Source organism: Pelophylax lessonae, assembly GCF_965119305.1.
Source record: "Pelophylax lessonae genome assembly, chromosome: 8".
Taxonomy (NCBI): Eukaryota; Metazoa; Chordata; class Amphibia; order Anura; family Ranidae; genus Pelophylax; species Pelophylax lessonae.
In genome coordinates, this window is record NC_138775.1 from 29,549,346 (window position 1) to 29,570,339 (window position 20,994).

General features: G+C 46.2%; 1 protein-coding gene and 1 long non-coding RNA gene across 4 annotated transcripts in view; one reads left to right on the forward strand and one right to left on the reverse strand.

The window, feature by feature from the left end:
• The window catches only part of KBTBD12 (kelch repeat and BTB domain containing 12), a 152,728-nt gene that overhangs the window by 86,949 nt on the left and 44,785 nt on the right, over window positions 1–20,994 (reverse strand). For all 3 annotated transcript variants that reach the window (XM_082265984.1, XM_082265982.1, XM_082265983.1), the window contains exon 4: window positions 1,115–1,265. In XM_082265984.1, coding sequence (XP_082122110.1) covers window positions 1,115–1,265 — 151 coding nt within the window. The remainder of the gene's footprint in view (window positions 1–1,114; window positions 1,266–20,994) is intronic.
• Window positions 17,933–20,994, forward strand: part of LOC309561919 — a 39,477-nt gene continuing 36,415 nt past the window's right edge. The window contains exon 1 of the long non-coding RNA XR_014225605.1: window positions 17,933–18,060. This is a non-coding gene — a long non-coding RNA (uncharacterized lncRNA). The remainder of the gene's footprint in view (window positions 18,061–20,994) is intronic.

Consider the following 20,994-nt stretch of genomic DNA (forward strand, 5'->3'; position numbering starts at 1 on the left):
CACAAAATGAACTCCACACTCCCTTCTGAGTGCTGGTGGTGTGGTGAGACCCCAGGGGATTTCTCACATATTTTTTGGACCTGCCCACTGGTTGCTGGAATTTGGGAGGTGGTAGTAACCTTTTTGAACTCCTTTGTCTCCTTTCCCTTGCAAACTTCGATGTCTGTATGTATGCTGGGACTGGTAGAACCTATTTTTCCCGCACGGGCGGAGCATTTGTTGGCGAGTTTTGCATTTTTTTATGCTAGGAAAGCTATTGGATCCATTGGAAAAAAACTATGCCCCCCCCCCCCCCCACTTTCATTCTGGAAACAACTGATTAATAACAGCCTGCCATTGTACAGAGACACTTTCGCCAACAGTGGATGCCCCCATAAATATGATAGGGTTTGGTCTAGGTGGTTGGCGGAGTCTTCCACAGCTTTGAACACTCCCACAAGCCAATAAGAACTTTATTTACATCTCTTGGTTGTGTTTTTTGGACCTGTCCACTGGTTGCTGGATTTTGGGAGGAGGTAGTAACCTTTTTGGACTGGTGGAACCTATTTTGCCCACATGGGCGGAGCGTTTGTTTGCGGGTGTTGCATTTTTTTATGCTAGTAAAGCTATTGCTCTCCATTGGAAAAAAAACTATGCCCCCCCCCCCCACTTTCATTCTGGAAACAACTGATTAATAACAGCCTGCCATTGTACAGAGACACTTTCGCCAACAGGGGATGCCCCCATAAATATGATAGGGTTTGGTCTAGGTGGTTGGCGGAGCCTTCCACAGCTTCAAACACTCCCACAAGCCCATAGGAACTTTTTTTAGATCTCTTGGTTGCTGCTACTCGAGTGTTGCTACTCATGTAGTAGGGCTGAATACCAATTTTTAGTCCTACATTGTAGTTGTCTGGGGCACATACTGTGGTGCTAATTGGAATGAGACATATGTACAATGTAAACTGTTATTCACCGTTTCCATATCAGTCGTATCCCATGAGTGGCCAAGCCCAAATGGAACTCTGTGTTGTATGATGTGCTCAGCGTGTTGTGTAGTTGTTGGTTTTGTTTTATGATATACAATAAACAAAAAAAAACCTTACATCCTTCATTTATTTTACCCCACACTTACCTAATACAAATATTTCTCCGTTCAGGATGGCCACACTGAAGCGATATTTGGAATACTTCATGGGAGCCAGCTGCCTCCACTTATCACTGACGGGGTCATACTGCAACAGCCGATTGCTCAATCGATCAGGCTCATCATTGGGGTTGTCAGTCTGTATGCACAAGAAAACAGAGACTTTAAATCTTCCTACAGGCCTTCTAACCATTTTCTAACTTAATTTGCCTGAAGCTAGGCTCCATTGCTTAATCTTCTATTATATTTCTCTTTTGTTCATCGACACAGCTCCTAATCTTCTAAACCATTGGGTTTACTGCCCCCTACAGGAGTAGGACACTAGGCAGAAAAAAAGTCTGGCTATGCCTATGGACAGTCCCAGGGGGTATACTCCCTCTCTGCTATAGGTACTCTTTTTTTCTGCCTAGTCAGGAGTAAGGACCTAGTTCCTTGCTGGTATCTCTGGTCCTGGCAAAGGTTTTATTTTTATATAGTTTTTTTCTCCTGTTTTTTTTCCTGTGAGATCTACAAATCAACTGTGCAACGGGCTGGATAATCTAGATCCAGTGGTGACCCCAGTCTGACCTCGCGAGGTCGCATACGACAGGGTCTCGGCCCTAGTCGCAGCCCCCCCATTTCTAAGGAGAGGAAGTTCTGTCTGGAGCGGTACCCGCCTGATTCCTGGTATGGTAAGTAACTGTCTCCCCTCTCCCCCTGGAGGGTTTTGGGGTGGACGTGGGCCCTTCCTTGGGATGGTCGGACCCCAGGGTTCCCCTCCTTCCCGTTGGGCACCCCTCCTCATAGTGATCCCTGTGGGCCATCTCACCCCCACCCCCCTCCCTGCTTCACTTGCACTGGGGCTGTGGGGTGGCCTGGTCCACTTCCTGGGGTAGGGGCAGGGTGCTGTGCTGGCAATGGGGGGGTAGGGGTGTGCTGCCGGCGACCGGGCGATCGGCTGTGGGAGGGGCTGTAGCTGGTGGGGGGCTTCTGCCTGGGGCCCCCCTTCCTGCCTGTTCCATTTTCTGGTTTCCGGACCTGTGAACTTCCCTGGTACTAGACAAGTGGGTCCATGAAGTAATATGGTCCGGCTACAAGATCGAGTTTCGCTCTAACCCCCCCGGCAAGGTTCTTTCCTTCCAACCTGTCCCCAGACTGCTTTCAGGGTCTGTTTGGGGAGGTGCAAGACCTGTTACTTCAAGGGGTGATTGTCCCGGTTCCGACATTGGAACGTTTTCAAGGTTTTTATTCAAACCTGTTTACAGTTCCAAGGAAGGAAGGCAAGGTGCGTCCAATACTGGACCTCAAGGCACTGAGCTGCTTTGTGCGGGTGCAGAGGTTCAGAATGGAGTCCATTCGCACGGTGGTGGCATCCCTGCATCAGGGGGATTTTCTTGCCTCTATCGAAATCAAGGATGCTTACCTTCACATTCCAATATGTGCCGGTCACCAGCGCTTCCTCCGCTTTGCCGTGGGAGAGGAGCATTATCAGTTTGTGGCATTACCCTTTGGTCTGGCCTCTGCTCCTCGGATCGTCACAAAGTGTTAGCCCCAGTGCTAGCATTGTTAATGCCAATGGGGGATAGTGGTACTGGGCTACATGGACGACCTCCTTCTGCGAGCGGAGTCTCCTACTGCTCTGGTGGAAAACCTGGAGATCACCATACGAACTCTAACGGCAGCTCGGCTGGATTCTTAATTTTCAGAAATCTGCTCTGGTTCCGTCCACAAAGCTGGACTATCTGGGTCTGACTCTGGACTCGGCCTTAGCCAGAGTGCTTCTTCCTCTGGACAAACTCCAGAAATTGCAGGCTGCAATTCCTCTCCTGCTGTCCAGCAGATGGTCATCCCTCCAGACTTGCATGCGGGTGCTGGCTCTGATAGTGTCTACCTTAGAGGCGGTTCCGTTTGCACAGTTCCATACGAGGTCCCTGCAAGGAAGATTCTGGGCAAATGGGACAAGAATCAGCGGTCTCTAGACAGTCAGTTCCGGCTGAGCCGGGAAACAAATGAGTCCCTGATATGATAGCTTCGTTCTCCGGCGCTTCTGCTGGGCAAAGCTAGGAAATCTACTTCTAGTAAGATCTACCATCGTACGTGGAAGACATACATTGTGTGGTGTGAGTCTCTTGGGTTTCATCCTCGCTCTTTTTCGCTGGCTCGGATCTTGACCTTCCTTCAAGCAGAAACTGGCTTTGAGTACTATCAAGGGCCAGGTGTTGGTCTTAGTGGTCTTTGTTCAACGGCCCTTGGCCACACACTCCCAGGTGAATATTTTTCTTGAGGGAGTTAGGCACTTGGCTCCTTCAGTGCGGTCTCCGTTGCTGCCTTAGGACCTCAATTTTGTGCTTTCAGTCCTCCATAAGCCTACTTTTGAGAATATTTGGGAGTTTCCCCTGCTTACGCTGTCCCAGAAGGTGGCCTTTTTGGTGGCTATCACCTCTGTGCGCAGGGTGTCGGAATTGGTGGCGTTATGCTGTGGTTCACCTTACTTGGTGGTTCACAGAGATAAGGTGGTTCTTCACCCCTGTCTGACGTTCCTTCCAAAGGTTGTCTCTGATTTTCATTTGAATGAAGACACTGTGATGCCTTCTGTGTGTGCCCGGCCAAAACATCCAAAGGAAATTGCTTTGCATGCCTTGGATGTGGTCCAGGCCATTGGGGTGTACCTGGCAGCTACGGAGTCGTTTAGGAAGTCAGACTCACTATTTGTGCTCACGGATAGGCCTCAGAAAGAGTTGTCCACTTCCTCTGCGATCATTTCCAGATGGATCAGACAGACTGTGATTCAGGCCTATTCCATCAAGGGTCAGGTTCCTCCTTTCCCTGACAAGGCGCACTCTACTCGGGCGCCCAGTGCCTCCTGGGCCATCCGTCATCAGGCCATCTGGTTGTCGGTGCACACTTTCACAAAGTTCTATAAAGTGGATGTGTTGGCATCTGCGGATGCTTCCTTTGGCCGCAAGGTTTTGCAGGCTGCTGTTTAGAGAACCTGATCCTCTTTGAGGGTGTATTGTTCTTTTCAGGTGGGCTCCAGTTGTTTTGGTTGAGCTCCGGTTTACCTGGTTGGCTATAGTTTAGCCTTGCAAATTTATTTTTCGGTGATCCCACCCCTCAAGTTTAACACTGCTTTGGGATGTCCCAATGGTTAAGAAGATCAGGAGCTGTGTCCACCAATGAACGAAAGAGAAGATGGGATTTTTGAATTACCATAAAATCCATTTCTCTGATGTTCATTGATGGACAGAGCACCCAACCCTCTGTGGAGTTGTAATTTTTTCTGACACTGCTTGTAACAAAACTTAGTACCTATAGCAGAGAGAGGGAGTATACCTCCTGGGACTGCCCATAGGCATAGCCAGACTTTTTTTTCCTGTCTAGTGTCCTTCTCCTGTAGGGGGCAGTATAACCCAATGGTTAAGAAAATGGTTAAGAAGATCAGGAGCTGTGTCCGTCAATGAACATTAGAGAAATGGATTTTACTCAAAAATCCCATTTTGTTAGGCCCGGTTCATACTGATGGGGTGCGGGAAACGCAGCGATTTCTGTGCGTTTCCAGCACCGCTTTGCAATCGCATTGTGTTCATGCGATCTGCTGCGTTTGTCAATTAAAAGATAAAGACTTCAGAAAAAGAGCTAACAGAATGCAGTGCATTTGCCTGAACCGGATCACTGGGGTATGAACAACCATGCGATCCGGGCACTGGCGGTTTCGCTCAGTGAAGATGCTGGCGCCTGCACCTGATTGAGGAATCGGCTTGGAGTGCCAACATCGCTGGATCCTTGGACAGGTAAGTGTCCTTATAATAAAAGTCAGCAGCTACAGTATTTGTAGCTGCTCACTATTCATTTTTTTTGGCCCAAACTGGAGCTCCTCCAGAGGCCAAAGTTTAATCTGCTTATATTTTTTCTTTCCTGGTTCCAAACCCGGTTCCATACAAATGTAGGCTCATCCCCATCCTCAATTTAAAAAAAAATCCATATCAGGGGCCATCACTGCTTGATCATATCTTCATTAGCACAAATCCACAATTAAAACAACTAAATCATTGGTCAACAACAATTTTTACGCGTTTCATCATGTGGCTAACACACAAAACAGTCCTTGGTTGATGTTTTCATTGTATGTAACTTTGGATTTGTGCTAAAAAAATATATTTGCTCAAGCCATAAGTGCCCCCAAAGTGGATTTCTTTTTTGAAGATGTACAAGGAGGCAAAACTCATAGGAGAATTTTTATACTTTTGGAATTAAAAAATATACTGCAGAGGTAAGGACATAATAACATTGTGAATTGTATTGTAACTGTATTCTTTCTTTAGGGTCCGTTTACACTAGCATTTCCCTCTGAAGAGCGATTCATTGTGGATTGTGGTCCATAAACACATGGATGAGTGAGTTTGGGGTGGAGAAACTTGATTGGCCTGCACAGAGTCCTGGCCTCAACCCAATAGAACACCTTTGGGATGAATTAGAGCGGAGACTTCAGTGCCTGACCTCACAAATGCACTTCTGGAAGAATGGTCAAACATTCCCATAGACACACTAATAAACCTTGTGGACAGCCTTCCCAGAAGAGTTGAAGATGTTATAGCTACAAAGGGCGGGTCAACTCAATATTTTTTTTTTCAAATTATATCTTTATTTCTTTAAATTCAGTTACATAAACATTTAATACATGTTAACTTCCAAAATTATAATATACAAAACATCTATGTCCCGTATTCGGGACAAATATCTTTCATAATATTCTATAACTGAACCCAAATCTCCCCTTTTTCCTTATCTTTTCCCTCTTTTCCCTTCCCCCCTCTCCTCCGAGGTCCTAACAACAGACAAACTACAAAAAAAAAAAAAAAAAAAAAAAAAAAGGATAGTTAATACTCTGTTATTCTAATTTATCTATTTTCTGTATGCTAATGGGCTGGTTCTTGCTCTATGATTACGGATTGGCCTTCCTCTGAATTAGTATAATCTATCCACTGTTTCCATTTCTTCTCATATTTATCCGTTTGTTGGCGGGCTGATAGAACCAGTTTCTCCAGGCTGCTTATCTCCTCCACTTTCCTCATCCACATGTTTATATTAGGTGGCTCAGTCTCTCTCCATCTAAGGGGTATGCATATCTTTGCTGCGTTAACTAGATGGGGCATAATAGATTTTCTATAATTTTGCACCGGTTTACTGGGGGCGTGGAGCAGAAAGAGAGATGGTTCTTTAAGAAAATTGCATTTCATAATCTTCTGTATTGTCCTCCAGATCTGTTCCCAAAACACCTCTAGTTCAGGACATGTCCAGAATACATGAAGCATTGTCCCTCTCCCCGCTCCACATCTCCAGCAGCGGTCAGTATTTGTTACAGAAATTTTATTCAATTTAACTGGGGTATAATACCATCTGGTAAAGATCTTATAATTCAGTTCTTGAATTCTCACACACATTGAAGTTGAAAATACTGACTTAATTATTTGATTTTCTTGTTCTGTTGAAAATATGGTACCCATTTCCCTTTCCCATTCCCTCAGGAACGGAAGTTTTCGCCGTTCTGCTGATGTCATTATCAGGGAGTACAATTTTGATATAGTATGTTCCAAAATCCCATTCTGGATACATATTTTTTCAAAAGGTAATACAATTTTGTCCCCCTGAGAAGGCATCTGCAACGTCCCTAGAAAGTGGCGTAATTGAAATGCTCTCCATAAATCTAGGCCAAAATGGCCTGAGACACTTGTTAGTTCCTCCATGGTTACCCATCCTGTCTCTGAGATGAAATCTGATATCTGGAATATTCCTCTCTCTGCTAATGTCTTAAATTTCTTATCCTGATATCCTATCTCAAAGTGGGGGTTACCCAAGACTGGATACAGGATGGAATTCTCCCGTATAAGTTTTTCCTGTTTGAATATTTTCGCGCATATTTTAATTGTGTTTCCTATAATAGGATGATTCTTCATGGATGCTGGTATAGTTTTATAGCACCATGGAGCTCTTTTCAATAAGATCTCACATTGTGCCTGCTCTAAGTTTGGCCATGTCTTATATTTCCCATGACGGCACCAGTCAATCACTCTTCCCAGTTGAATAGCTTGGTAGTATTTCCTCATGTCAACTCAATATTGAACCCTACGGACTAATGCCTCGTACATACAATCAGATAATCGGACGACTTATCGTTCGCATTTTGTTGCATGATACTAGTATCGAATTCAACAATGCGTACTAAATGTACGTTTTTTTTTCGTACGATTCTGGAAAATCTTCCTGGTTGCATAGCTATGTATCGGAGAGTGCAACAAGAAACAATGGCAGCCAGGCGTTTTCCTGGTTATTTTCGAGTTTCTGATCATGTGCGGTCTTTGTCTATTGATTTTTAGCGAACGCATACTGTAATGATTAAATGATTGTCGTTTGCTAGGCTATCGTATGACAAAAGTTTTTGTGTTTGACGAAATGTGGTGATTGGCTGTCGAAAGCTGTGTACCAACGATCAGATTATCGTGCGATCAGTTCGAAAGTGATTTTTTCTCATACAGTTATCTGATCGTGTGTACGAGGCATAAGACTGGGATGCCATTAACCAGTTGCCGACCGCCACTGCAGATATACTGCGGTAGGGTGGCTCGGCTGCGCAAAATCACATATATCCACGTGATTTCGTGCACGTGATCTCGGCAGTGTTTAGACACAGCGGGAGGCTGGCCGCAGGAGGAGCGGCGGCAATCGCTGCCGGCCTCCCACAATCGTCAGAGAAACGAGAAACTGACAGAAGACCCGCCTGCTTATGTAAACAAAGCAGGCGAGTCTTCTGTCAGACAGGCAGGGAGAGATCAGGAGTTTCAGCTAAGCTCTGTGCCTGTCACATAACCCCCCCCCCCACACACACACAGTCAGAAAGCATTATTAGGCATACATTAACCCCTTGGTCACCCCCAGTATTAACCCCATCCCTGCCAGTGTCATTTATACAGTAACAGTGCATATTATTTAGCACTGATTACTGTATTATTGTCACTGGTCCTCAAAAAGTGTCAAAAATGTCAGTTAGGGGTCCGATCTGTCTGTAGCAATGTCGCAGTCCTGCTAAAAATCACAGATTGTTGCCATTACTAATAAAAAATAAATAAAAAATAAAAAGTCCAAAAATCTTTCCAGTAGTTTGTAAACGCTATAACTTTTGCGCAAACCAATTAAAATACGCTTCTTGGGATTTTTTTTTACCAAAAATATGTAGCAGAATACAAATTGGCCTAAACTGATAAAAAATTTGGATTTTTTTATTTTTTTTTATTGGGAATATTTTATAGCAGAAAGTAAAAAATATTGTGTTTTTTTTTTTTTTTTTCAAAATTGTCGCTCTTTTTTTGTTTATAGCGCAAAATCTAAAAACCGCAGAGGTGATCAAATACCACTAAAAGAAAGCTCTATTTGTGGGGGGGGGGAAAGAATATCAATTGTATATGGTACAGCGCCGCACAACCGCGCAATTTTTCGTTAAAGTAACGCAGTGCCGAATCGCAAAAAATGGCCTGGTCATCACGGAGCTGAAGTGGTTAAAGTTCATGTGCCTGTAAAGGCAGGTGTCCCAATATTTTTGACAATATACTGCATGTGAGTTTTTGTCTATAGATCAATTATTGCTATCGGAAGAGATTGATCGGAAAATAAATCGATCGTCTATCGAAGTGTTTGTAGCCACCATTTGTTACATTGCATTGAAGCAGCTGCAGTGCGAACATTGCGATACTATAAAAAAAGATGATAAAGTTACTGACAAGAGCAATTACGGAAAAACGACCCGAGAGATCAGGATTGGCTGCGAAGCAATATTACATTGTACTGAACGCGGGGCGTCCTGACGGCGCACATTCTGAAAAGTGCCAGCCCAGCTCTGCAGGGATGAGGCCGGGAGAACAATTGATGTCTTCGTCTTTGGCACCTAGGCTGCAGATCCTCGCCTGACTTATTGCTTTCTAAGCCAACATCAAAGAAGGAAGGCGGTTGACTGTTTCGCCTCCGGGCCCTACAAACCCTGCGATAGGAATCTAACCATTTCCATTCATAAACACCAAATCCTAAACTCCATATTTATTCCCTTTAACCCCTCCATTCACACTAGCAGGGCGCCACAACACACGCAAAAATAGGCATACACGAAAAGCGTGGTTGCAGTGCTTTACATTGGCAAAGGCAAAAAAGCGCATTCCTAGGTGCTTAACCACTTTAGCCCCGGAGGATTTGGCTGCTGAAAGACCAGGGGGTATTTTGCGATTCGGCACTGCGTGACTTTAACGGACAATTGCGCGGTCCTGCGATGCTGTACCTAAACGAATTTGACGTCCTTTTTTTCCCACAAACAGAGCTTTCTTTTGGTGGTATTTGATCACCTGTGCGAATTTTTACTTTTTGCGCTATAAACAAAAAAAAGCGTCAATTTTGCAAAAATAATATTTTTTAAATTTTTTTATATGAAATTCCCTCCCAAAAAAAATGTAAAAATCTAAATTTTTTAACATTTTCGGCCAATTTGTTTTATGCTACCTATGTTTGGTAAAAAAAAAATCGCAAAAAGCGTATTTTGATTGGTTTGCGCAAAAGTTATCGCGTTTACTAACAAAGGGAAAGATTTTTGTCATTTTTGTTGTTTTCTTTTTACCGCGTAATGGCGGCGATCTGCGATTTTTTTTTGCGGTACTGCGACATTGCGGCGGACAGATCGGACCCTTGACTGACATTTTTGGGGTTACCAGTGACATTTCTACAGTAATCAGTGCTATACATATGCACTGTTACTGTAAAATTACACTGGCAGTGAAGGGGTTAACTTTATTTGAGAGGGAGGGGCTGTGTGTGTCCCTAGGGGCGTGATTCTAACTGTGATTGGCTGTGGCTAGAGCTGTAGGACCAATGATCAACGGTCCTACATAGTAGAACCGTATGATCAGTGTTCCTACACAGGGGAGAATGACAGGCAGCTTGTTTACACTGGCCGCCTGCCTTTCTCCCTCTCCCCCGACGATCGATGAGTCACCAGCGGACATCGGGTCCGCCGGTCACTCGCACGGGGGGGTCCGTGACCACGCGGGAGTGGGAGCGTGCCTCCGGCGGCGCGCTCGCTCCCCAGAGCCTCACAGGCTAGTGACGTACCGGACGTACCTCACAGGCTAGTGACGTCGGCAAGTGGTTAAACATGCAAAGAATGTGTGGAAATGAAGGCGCATGAACATCTTTGCCGCATTTGTAATGCATAGGGCATCCCATTAAAATGAATCGGCCGCCTTAAGTGCGAAGTGCGTCAGTGTGCAAAAAAAAATGCCTGATGTCGTGCTACACTAGTGTGAATGGGGTTTCATTCTAATAGTTACCTTTTAGTTTAAAACCCAACAGCTAAACACACAGTTTGAAATAATAGACATGAACTCTTTTACCTGCCAATGATTGGTAATTAAGCCCTGGTTCACACCCGTGCGGCTTTGAAATCACGCTACTTCAAAGCCGCAGATCAGTGCAATTTGCATCTCCAATTTCATTGCAGCTTTACGGAACGGAAGTCTATGCAAGTTGCAATGAAATCTCAAAAAAATAGTGCAGGAACCCTTTTCAAAGTCACAACGACTTGGGCCACAACGATCTACTGTAGCAGGCTGGCTCAGTACAGGTACGGCAGCTCGCGGGAGCGCTTCTGGGGACGTGCGTCCGCCCCCGTGAGGCAGCATGGAAGCCAATCCATGGGGCCGGTGGCTGCAATATCTGCCGGGCACCCGCGATCGCTCCCCGCTGAGAGAGAACGACAGTCAGCTGTTGTAAACACTGCAGACCGTTGTTCTCTCTGGAATGAACACAAATCTCCTGTGATCCTTCTATATAGGATCACAGGTCTCTGTGTTGATTCCACAAGTCCCTCCCACATACAGTTAGAAAACACCCCCTAGGCACACACTTAACCCTTTGATCACCCCTGAGATAACCCCGTCCCTGCCAGTGTCATTATTACAGTAACAGTGCATTTTTCTTAGCACTGATTACTGTAGTAATGTCACTGGTCCCCCCAAAAGTGTAAAAAATGTCAGTTAGGGTTCCGAACTGTCCGCCGCAATGTCACGTCCCGCTAAAACCCGCAGATCGCCGCCATTACTATTAAAAAAAATAATAATAAAAATTTACATAAATCTTTCCCCTAGTTTGTAGACACGATAACTTTTCGGCAAACCAAAATACGCCTATTGGCATTTTTTTAACAAATATGTGGCAGAACACAAATTGGCCTAAAAAGATGATTTTTACTTTTTTTTTTTTGCGAAAGTGAAGCTAATCGGCCAACTCTTTTTTAGCGTACAGAGACTGGCGACAGATTTAGTGAAAGTGTTTTGTATGCGTTATAAAAGTGAAACAGCTGGCGCCAAATTAAGTACAAGTTCAGGTACATGCATTTGGCACGCGCTGCACCACTTTTAGAGCTTAGAACACTTTTTTTTTTGCAAAATCTGTCCGTGCCATTTTTTCAGAATATGCTGTACAGAAGCTTCTTTGAGGTAGGATTGCATGTTTTTGGTCCCATAGACTTCAAATATGGGAGTTCTGGAAAATCACACACAACACGTTTTCCTGGGTTTTTTCAGGATCTCCCATTAAAGTCTATGGAGCCAAAAATGCCCAGATCTGCCTGAAATCTGCTCCTGTACTTTTTCAAGCGACAGGTACCCGAGTGCTCAGGTACTGGCCTACCAGGATACCAGGAAATTTCCCGGCAGGCTGGTAAGTCCCCCTGCACTGGGGCTGCTTGAAGGGCAGTGGCACCCTTAAAAAAATGGCTGCAGCCAGTCCGACATGTCAACTGCACATGCGCCGCCAGGGCTCGGGAAAGCCTATACATGCTTGGCCATTCTCCGGCAGACGGCGCATGCGCAGTAACATGATGGTGCCGGGCAGCGCCATTTTTAAATATAAGGCCCCTCAGTAGCCCCTGCATCTCCTGCACCATGCCCGCAGCCTCTGCATCTCATGTACCATTAGGGTTGCCACCTCATCCCTTTAAACCAGGACACATGAATTACACAGGTTCTGAGGCTAATATAATGCACATAAGGCACTAAGTGAGTTTAATTACCACCTTAATCAGCCAAAGAACCTGTGTAATTAATGTGTGTCCTGGTTTAAAGGGATGAGGTGGCAACCCTATGTACCATGCCTGTAGCCTCTGACATCTCCTGTACCATGTCCACAGCCTCTGCATCTCCTGTGCCATGTCTGCAGCCCCTGCATCTCCTGTACCATGTCCGCAGCCTCGGACATCTCCTGTACAATGTCCGCAGCCTCGGACATCTCTTGTAACATGTCCGCAGCCTCGGACATCTCCTGTACCATGTCCGCAGCCTCGGACATCTCTTGTACCATGTCCGCAGCCTCGGACATCTCCTGTACCATGTCCGCAGCCTCTGACATCTCCTGTACCATGTGCGCAGCCTCAGACATCTCTTGTAACATGTCCACAGCCTCTGCATCTCCTGTACCATGTCCGCAGCCTCTGACATCTCCTGTACCATGTGCGCAGCCTCGGACATCTCTTGTACCATATTCGCAGCCTCGGACATCTCCTGTACCATGTCCGCAGCCTCTGACATCTCTTGTACCATGTCCCCAGCCTCGGACATCTCCTGTACCATGTCCGCAGCTTCTGACATCTCCTGTACCATGTCCGCAGCCTCTGACATCTCCTGTACCATGTCCACACAGCCTACGACCACCTCCTGTACCATGTCTGCACTTTTAGCACTTTTAACCAGAATTTGCTCATATATATATATATATATATATATATATATATATATATATAAAGCTCTATGTGCTTTCATATCTGTCTTATCTATAATACACTCTTCAAATGTGCTTTAAAATGCATGATTTTCCCTTTTATCAATAAAATAATAATGATGTTTTGCAGTTGGGCTGGTACATTAATGCTATGGGGCTGGTATGAAATTATTTCCAGGGCTGAATTTTATTCCCAGTCTCGCCTTGCTCAGGTATAACCAGGCACGGTCAGATTTTTAGGACGATACTGCCGCCTGCGTTTGGTGGTGAGGTGGTGAGGAGGTGACATGTCGCTTACTCACCGCTTGCTTTAACCATCAAAATGCAGGCTCACCGCAATGTATATGTGTGCATTGGAGAGAGTTGCAGAGTGGTTCTGCCACGGCACCATGCACTTGAATGGGTCATGTTCTGTAGCAGTACCAGCTGCCTAATGCAACATGCAATTTCAAGTTTGCTTTGCTTGGCATGGGTACAGTGCTGAGCAGCTGCATTTCTGTGGTTAGGCGGGTGTTCAAGGGGTGTTAAAACCACGGCTTAACTGTTTGCTTTTTTTTTTTTTTTAAACCCTGCAAGTCAATATTATAATATGCAAGTATGCATCCCATACTTGCACATTATGTGAAACTTATCTTAGAACAAAGCCCTTTCAGCAGCGCGCTGTCACCACTGGAGGCAGGACCATCTTACCAAATGGGCATGCTGGCCAGTTGCCCGGGGGCCCCACCTGCCTGGGGGGCTCACCTGCCCAGCAACCCAGCCCCAGCAAAGCATTGGTCCCGATTCCGGTGTGCATCCCACCGCCGAACTTAGCAGGTGGCAAGCGCCTGTTGGCCCTGCACTGCTGTCAGGCCAATTGGCCCATGGAGGGGAAGCCCACAACTGCAGGAATGCCTGTCCGCCTCCACAGGAACAGGCACACACAGGACAGTCGCGTCTGACTCCCGTCCGTGTGTGTGGTCACGGGTCCCAGCCACCCAACTTGGAAGCTGCCCCTGTCCTGGCACTGCTGTACCAATAAATATTGCCTTATCGATCATTTGCATTTTTATTCTCGTGGGTGATTGAGAACCTGGGGCCCCAGTGCACTGCATTGCCCGGGGCCCTTTAATGCTCTTAAGATGGCACTGACTGGAGGCACTTCTATCTTCACCTGGTCTTCCTCCTGGGTTTGCAGAGCCGCTGTTTACATCACAGGACTCTGAAGGAACAGCACGGGTATGCTATTCCTTTAGATGGAATGCACCAGTGACATCACCAGCTGCATCTACAGTAAATATCTCCTAAACGGTGCATGTTTAGGAGATAATTACAGTACCTATAGGTAAGCCTTACTGTTTAAAAATTTAGATTTTTCCATTTTTGTTGCATGTTATATAGCAGAATGTGAAAAATATTGGTTTTTTTTTTTTTTTCAGAACTGTTGCTCTTTTTTTTGTTTATAGCGCAAAAAATAAAAATAGCACAGGTGATCAAATACCACCAAAAGAAAGCTCTGTTTTAGGGAAAAAAAGGACATTTATTTAGGTACAGCGTCGCGCGACCGCGAAATTGGCCGTTAAAGTAACGCAGTGCCGAATTGCAAAATATGGCCTGGTCATTAAGGGGGAAAATCTTCCGGTCCAGAACTGGTTAAGGATTACCTTGAGGAGATGCAGACTAGAATACTGAAATCACTGAGCAGCAAATGATATCACCTGTGATGTATTTCAGTTATCTTGCAAACCTGGCCTGTTGGGTCCTGAGGACAGGAGTTGAGAACCACTGCCTAAGGCCCCTTTCACACAGGCGGACCGTTCAGATCCACCTGTCCGTTTTTTTTGGCGGATCTGAACGGTCCCCCCATGCATTCCTTTGGGGCATCTGATGGCAGCGGAGACATGTCCGCTGACATCCGACCCGGTCCGTCAAATCTGGACGGATGGAAACCCTATTTTCCATCCGTCCATAGGTGTGCGCAGCCTATTGCATTAGGGTGTGCACCCCAAATCTCAAACACACATGCATGCGTGTGTCTACATGTATATGGCCCCGGTGCATTCATCTCCCTGCTGGCACAATGAAAGAGAAGTGCTTAAGCACTTCTCTTATGGCTGAGCTGGTAAGAGTGAGATCTTTCCCATCTCCCCGCCCGCACACAGAGCGATAATGCTAATGTGCACTAGGTGATTATGGTGTGCCCAGGCACACCCCGCACACCCTGTGCGCACACCTATGCATCGGTCCGTTCTCATCCGATTTCCCCCATAGAGATGCATGGGGAACTGACAGCTGTCCTACTGCTGCACAGCGGGGGATCGGTGGCTCGATCCCCCGCTGAGAAAAACGGAATCCATCCGACGGACGGATAGTGTGAAAGGGGCCTTAGGGCTCTTTCACACAATCCGGTCCGTCAGGCGGATGGCTGCTCTGTCCCCGCGCTGTGTGCGGAGACAGAGCTTTCAGATCCCCGCTGTTCTCTATGGGGGAATCGGATGGGAACGGACCGTCTGTCCGTTCTCATCTGTTCTGATCTGCTGTACGGATGGAAAATAGGGTTTCCATCCGTCTAGATTTGACGGATCGGATCGAATGTCAGCAGACATGTCTCTGCTGTTATCCGATGCCCCATAGAGGTGCATGGGGCATCCGTTCAGATCCGCCAAAAAAAACTGGCAGGCGGATCTGAATGGTCCGCCTGTGTGAAAGGGGCCTTAAGCTGTAAAGGCAGTGGGTGGGGGTGTACACATGGCGCAGCAGTGATGCTTTGCTTTGCACCAACATCAAAAACGATTGCTCCTGTTGCATCCATGTTTTTTGCCAACTGATAACAAGGACAGGGTAGAGATACTCTCTATGTCACAAGGATTTAGATATATACTCGGCAGCTGCAGTTAAACTATTAGAACATGGGAATACTTGCATAATAGTCCCTTCTGGCTTGGGGCTTAGCAGCAGTGACAGAACATGTGGCTGAGAATTTCTCTCTCTCTCTCTCCACTTTCTCCTTCCAGGGTTTCAAAGCCAACAACCCAGGGACAGGAAGTGCATACATGATATATTTAAAGGCATATACACATTCAGACTGTAGAGGGTGTCACAAGTTAGCCTGTAGTTTTGTTTGTATACTCTTACCTCCTTGCTGCAGTGCTTATATTCTTCCTCCTTTCACATGTGGTGTTTGGCTTCTCTGTTCTCCTATGGGCGTCACCTGCTCCAATGTGGGTTATATCCTTTTCCTGTCTATTACTTCCTGGGTCACCTCTCTGTGTGCTTCCCTATATATACACATGCTCAGTGCACTGCTCCTTGCTTGAGCAACTTCACTGTTCTCTGAGCTCCCATCTGTGTACCCCTTGGCTATTGTATCTGATTTCCTGTGTACTGACCCGGCTTTGTTTCTTCATCTATGTTCGTCTGCTGCCTGTCCTGACCTCGACTTGTCTCTTGGATATCCTTAAAGTCTCCTGTTTACTCTGCACATGCCAGCAGTCTCCACATCTTCAGCTGGGCCTACCTGAGTGCCGCAACCTGGTTCCAGTCTGCTGCAAGTCCATCCCCACCATCAGGGGCCCTGGTGAGGAAGCAGGCTGGGGCTTAGACTCCGCGCCCTGGGGAATCCTGAGCTGGGGATCTATAAGGGCTCACTACCACAGACCCGCTGACAGAGGGCAGGAGTTACATTTCTGAATTGCTGAATGACTAAGATATTAACCCTACCATTCACTGCTTGGCAATTCAGAAATGCAGCCAAGTCACGAGCCCTTTGATTTTTCATTGACTTGACAAAAAAAAACATACATACAGCATATCCAGGTAGATAATTAATGTGCAGATCGCCAAATCATTTCACTCCATCGCCAACTGTAGGCAGTGCTTGGACAAGGTCCTTTAGCACCCAGCACCCTTAGTGGAAGGGCCAAAGTGCACTCTTCCCCCCCATGAGCTGTGTAGTACCCCAACAGTAGAGGTTGCAGATCTTGCACCCCCATCTTGCTGAAGCACTTCTCTTATGGCTGAGCTGGTAAGAGTGAGATCTTTCCCATCTCCCCGCCCGCACACAGAGCGATAATGCTAATGTGCACTAGGTGATTATGGTGTGCCCAGGCACACCCCGCACACCCTGTGCGCACACCTATGCATCGGTCCATTCTCATCCGATTTCCCCCATAGAGATGCATGGGGAACTGACAGCTGTCCTACTGCTGCACAGCGGGGGATCGGTGGCTCGATCCCCCGCTGAGAAAAACGGAATCCATCCGACGGACGGATAGTGTGAAAGGGGCCTTAGGGCTCTTTCACACAATCCGGTCCGTCAGGCGGATGGCTGCTCTGTCCCCGCGCTGTGTGCGGAGACAGAGCTTTCAGATCCCCGCTGTTCTCTATGGGGGAATCGGATGGGAACGGACCGTCTGTCCGTTCTCATCTGTTCTGATCTGCTGTACGGATGGAAAATAGGGTTTCCATCCGTCTAGATTTGACGGATCGGATCGAATGTCAGCAGACATGTCTCTGCTGTTATCCGATGCCCCATAGAGGTGCATGGGGCATCCGTTCAGATCCGCCAAAAAAAACTGGCAGGCGGATCTGAATGGTCCGCCTGTGTGAAAGGGGCCTTAAGCTGTAAAGGCAGTGGGTGGGGGTGTACACATGGCGCAGCAGTGATGCTTTGCTTTGCACCAACATCAAAAACGATTGCTCCTGTTGCATCCAGTGGGCAACAAGCACCACAAATGCAATGCACTGAATGCCTTTGTCGCGCGTTGTTGCATCCAATGACAATGAGATACAAATACTCAGATGTGAGTGGGGCATTAATGATTGGGTTTTCTTGTATAATAATAAAACAATGCTGGAATTGTTTTTTTTATATCTGCTTCTAGGATGTTCTTTATCCTACTGAAATGCGGCGCATGGTAAAGGTGTTGCAGCCCTTTAAATTTTCGCGTTCCTCAAATGAAATGTTAGGATCCCCCAGCCATCCCACGCATTTGCATCTGCCAGCTCTTATTGTTATTATAATTTGCATTTGTCTGTTACCTTTTGCGAGGGATCTAGGGAAAATTGTCATTTTTGCACAATGCAAATCATCTTGGCGTCTTCCAAACAAAACGCGCTCTAATGCAGGAGGCCGGGGAAAGAGAATGGGGGCTCGCTGACTGGAGCTGGTAAGCTATCCTCTTCTGTTGCCATGTGTTTTGAGTTCTGGCTGACAAATGCGAAATGTCTCCTATTAATGCGAGCCTCGGTTCATCAATAAACACCCACTTACCGAAGATCTGAGGAATCCTTTGAAGCTTTTCCCTGCTTATCGTAATTATGTCACTGCGCTAACATGCATTAAAAGTTCACTCCAGTCAAACATAAAAATGTTCGCATTTAAACAGACTCAGGGAACAGGTGCTGCCTGCTGATTGGCTGACATGTTCACCCCATTAGTCATCACTTGGAACTGCCTAAAGTCCTACGGTCAGGCATGTTGGGTAGGCAGAAAAGGCAAACGCCTTGGGTGCTTCAGCAAAATGGGAGTGCAGAAAGGGCAGGACCTGCAACCTATACTGCTGGGGTACTTCACAGCACATGGGGGGAGCCTTGGCGACTTGAGTGATATAGGACCCTGCCCCGACACTGCCTATGGTTTGTGGGGGAGCCAACTGATTCAGCAATCTGCAATTTTTTTTCATCCACCTGGATATGCAATATGTGTACAGATTTTTCCATCCAATGGAAAATCAAAGGATCCATGAAATATGTTTGGAAATATGAGCAATTGCCCTCCCCAAACAGAATATTGCGCCTAAACCTGCAGGTAAATAAGAGGACCAGAACCTTCCCTAAGTGGAAGAGTGGATTTGATAATAAAGTTGGCAGTGCCTGCACCCAGGACGGAGGAAATTCCCTTCCTGGGAAATTACCCATAAATCCAATCAAAGTAATTGGGAGCAAAAGAACTACTGCGACCACCATATAACATTTACCATAAGCACACACACTATATTACCAAAAGTATTGGGACCCCTGCCTTGACACACACATGAACTTTAATGGCATCCCAGTCTTAGTCCGTAGGGTTTAATATTGAGTTGGCCCACCCTTTGCAGCTATAACAGCTTCAACACTTCTGGGAAGGCTGTCCACATGGTTTAGGAGTGTGTCTATGAGAATGTTTGACCATTCTTCCAGAAGCGCATTTGTGATGTCAGGCACTGCTGTTGGAAAAGGCCTTGCTCACAGTCTCCACTCAAATTCATTCCAAACGCGTTCTATCGGGTTGAGGTCAGGACTCTGTGCAGGCCAGTCAGGTTCCTTCACCCCAAACTCACTCATCCATGTCTTTATGGACCTTGCTTTGTGCACTGATACACAGTCATGTTGGAACAGGAAGAGGCCATCCCAAAACTGTTCCCACAAAGTTGGAAGCATGAAATTGTCCAAAATGTCTTGGTATGCTGACACCATAGGAGTTTCCTTCACTGGAACTAAGGGACCAAGCCCAACCCCTGAAAAACAACACCACACCATTACCCCCCCCCCCCCCCTCCACCAAATGATTTGAACCAGTGAACAAAGCAAGGTCCATAAAGACATGGATGAGCGAGTTTGGGGTGGAGGAACTTGACTGGCCTGACCTCAACCTGATAGAATACCTTTGGGATGATTTTGAGCGGAGACTGCGAGACAGGTCTTCTCATCCAGATCAGTGCCTCACCTCCCCTCACCTTACAGAGTTGAAGCTGTTATAGCTGCAAAGGGTGGTTCAACTGAATATTGAACCCTATGGACTAAGACTGGGATGCCATTAAAGTTAATGTGCGTGTAAAGGCAGGCGTCCCAATGCATTTGGTAATATATTGTAGATCAGCTACTGTATTCGCAACCAGTGTTCCTCCGAAGGCTGCTAGGGGTTCCTGGCTTGAGCAATTTTCTTCCTCTCAGGTAAGTTACCAATGAAAACAATGATCTTTTTGGTAAGGGGGTATTCTACCCAATAGCCACCAATGTAGGAAGAGATTATTAACAGTACATACATACAGTATACAAACAGATATTATCAGCAATGGGTGCAACAAGAGTCCTGGTGGAATTGTGCACACATACCTGGGTATATATAGCTATTAACAGAGACACCTCCAAATTAATGTTGCAGCAAAGTTCAGTTGCAGGGGTCCTTGAGGATGATGCCACATCTGTCTTTGTGTCAGAGACCTAAAGACAAGATCTGCGGTCATGATGAGATCCTTTAACTGTTGTCCAACCAGCCTGGAATGGAGCTTCTCACCAGCAGGAACTGTGGTGTGATACTGGAGATGAGTCTGCATCTACTCTGCGCTTAAAAGTGGAAGTAATGGCAACACCTAACTAACTTTAGATGTACTCCCACCCCCATTCTAAGCCTAATCTATCTAGCCCTGTAAAAAAAAAGATTGCTATGCTTACCTTTTCTGAAGCCACTCCAGTCCGGTCTCCAGCGGCGCGTTCTGTGCACAGGAGAAAGTGACAACCTCACACTGAAGCCGCAGCTGACAGCTCAACCTGGGACCGGACCAGAGTAGCTTCAGAACAGGTAAGTATAGCGATCGTTTCTTTACAGGGCTAGATAGATGAGGCTTGGAATGTGGGTGAGAGTAGGTTTAGAGTTTGTTAGATTTTGCTTTTACTTCCACTTTAATAGTTTCCTATCTGACATAACCGGACCTCTAAGCTTATGATCCCAGTATGGTGACCAGATGCTTAACCTGGCTCCTACCTATGCTGGTTATCGACCCCTAAGCTAAAACTAGATATAGAATCCCAGACCAGAAGGGACAGGGTTAGCTAGAATACCAACAGCTACATACAGTATAACCTCTATTGCTATAAAAAAGGTTCATCTACCAATATACTGGAAGGTGACCATTACAGCAGCACACAGCTAGCTATGAGGCACTGTGAATGCCAACTGATAACAAGGACAGGGTAGAGATACTCTCTATGTCACAAGGATTTAGATATATACTCGGCAGCTGCAGTTAAACTATTAGAACATGGGAATACTTGCATAATAGTCCCTTCTGGCTTGGGGCTTAGCAGCAGTGACAGAACATGTGGCTGAGAATTTCTCT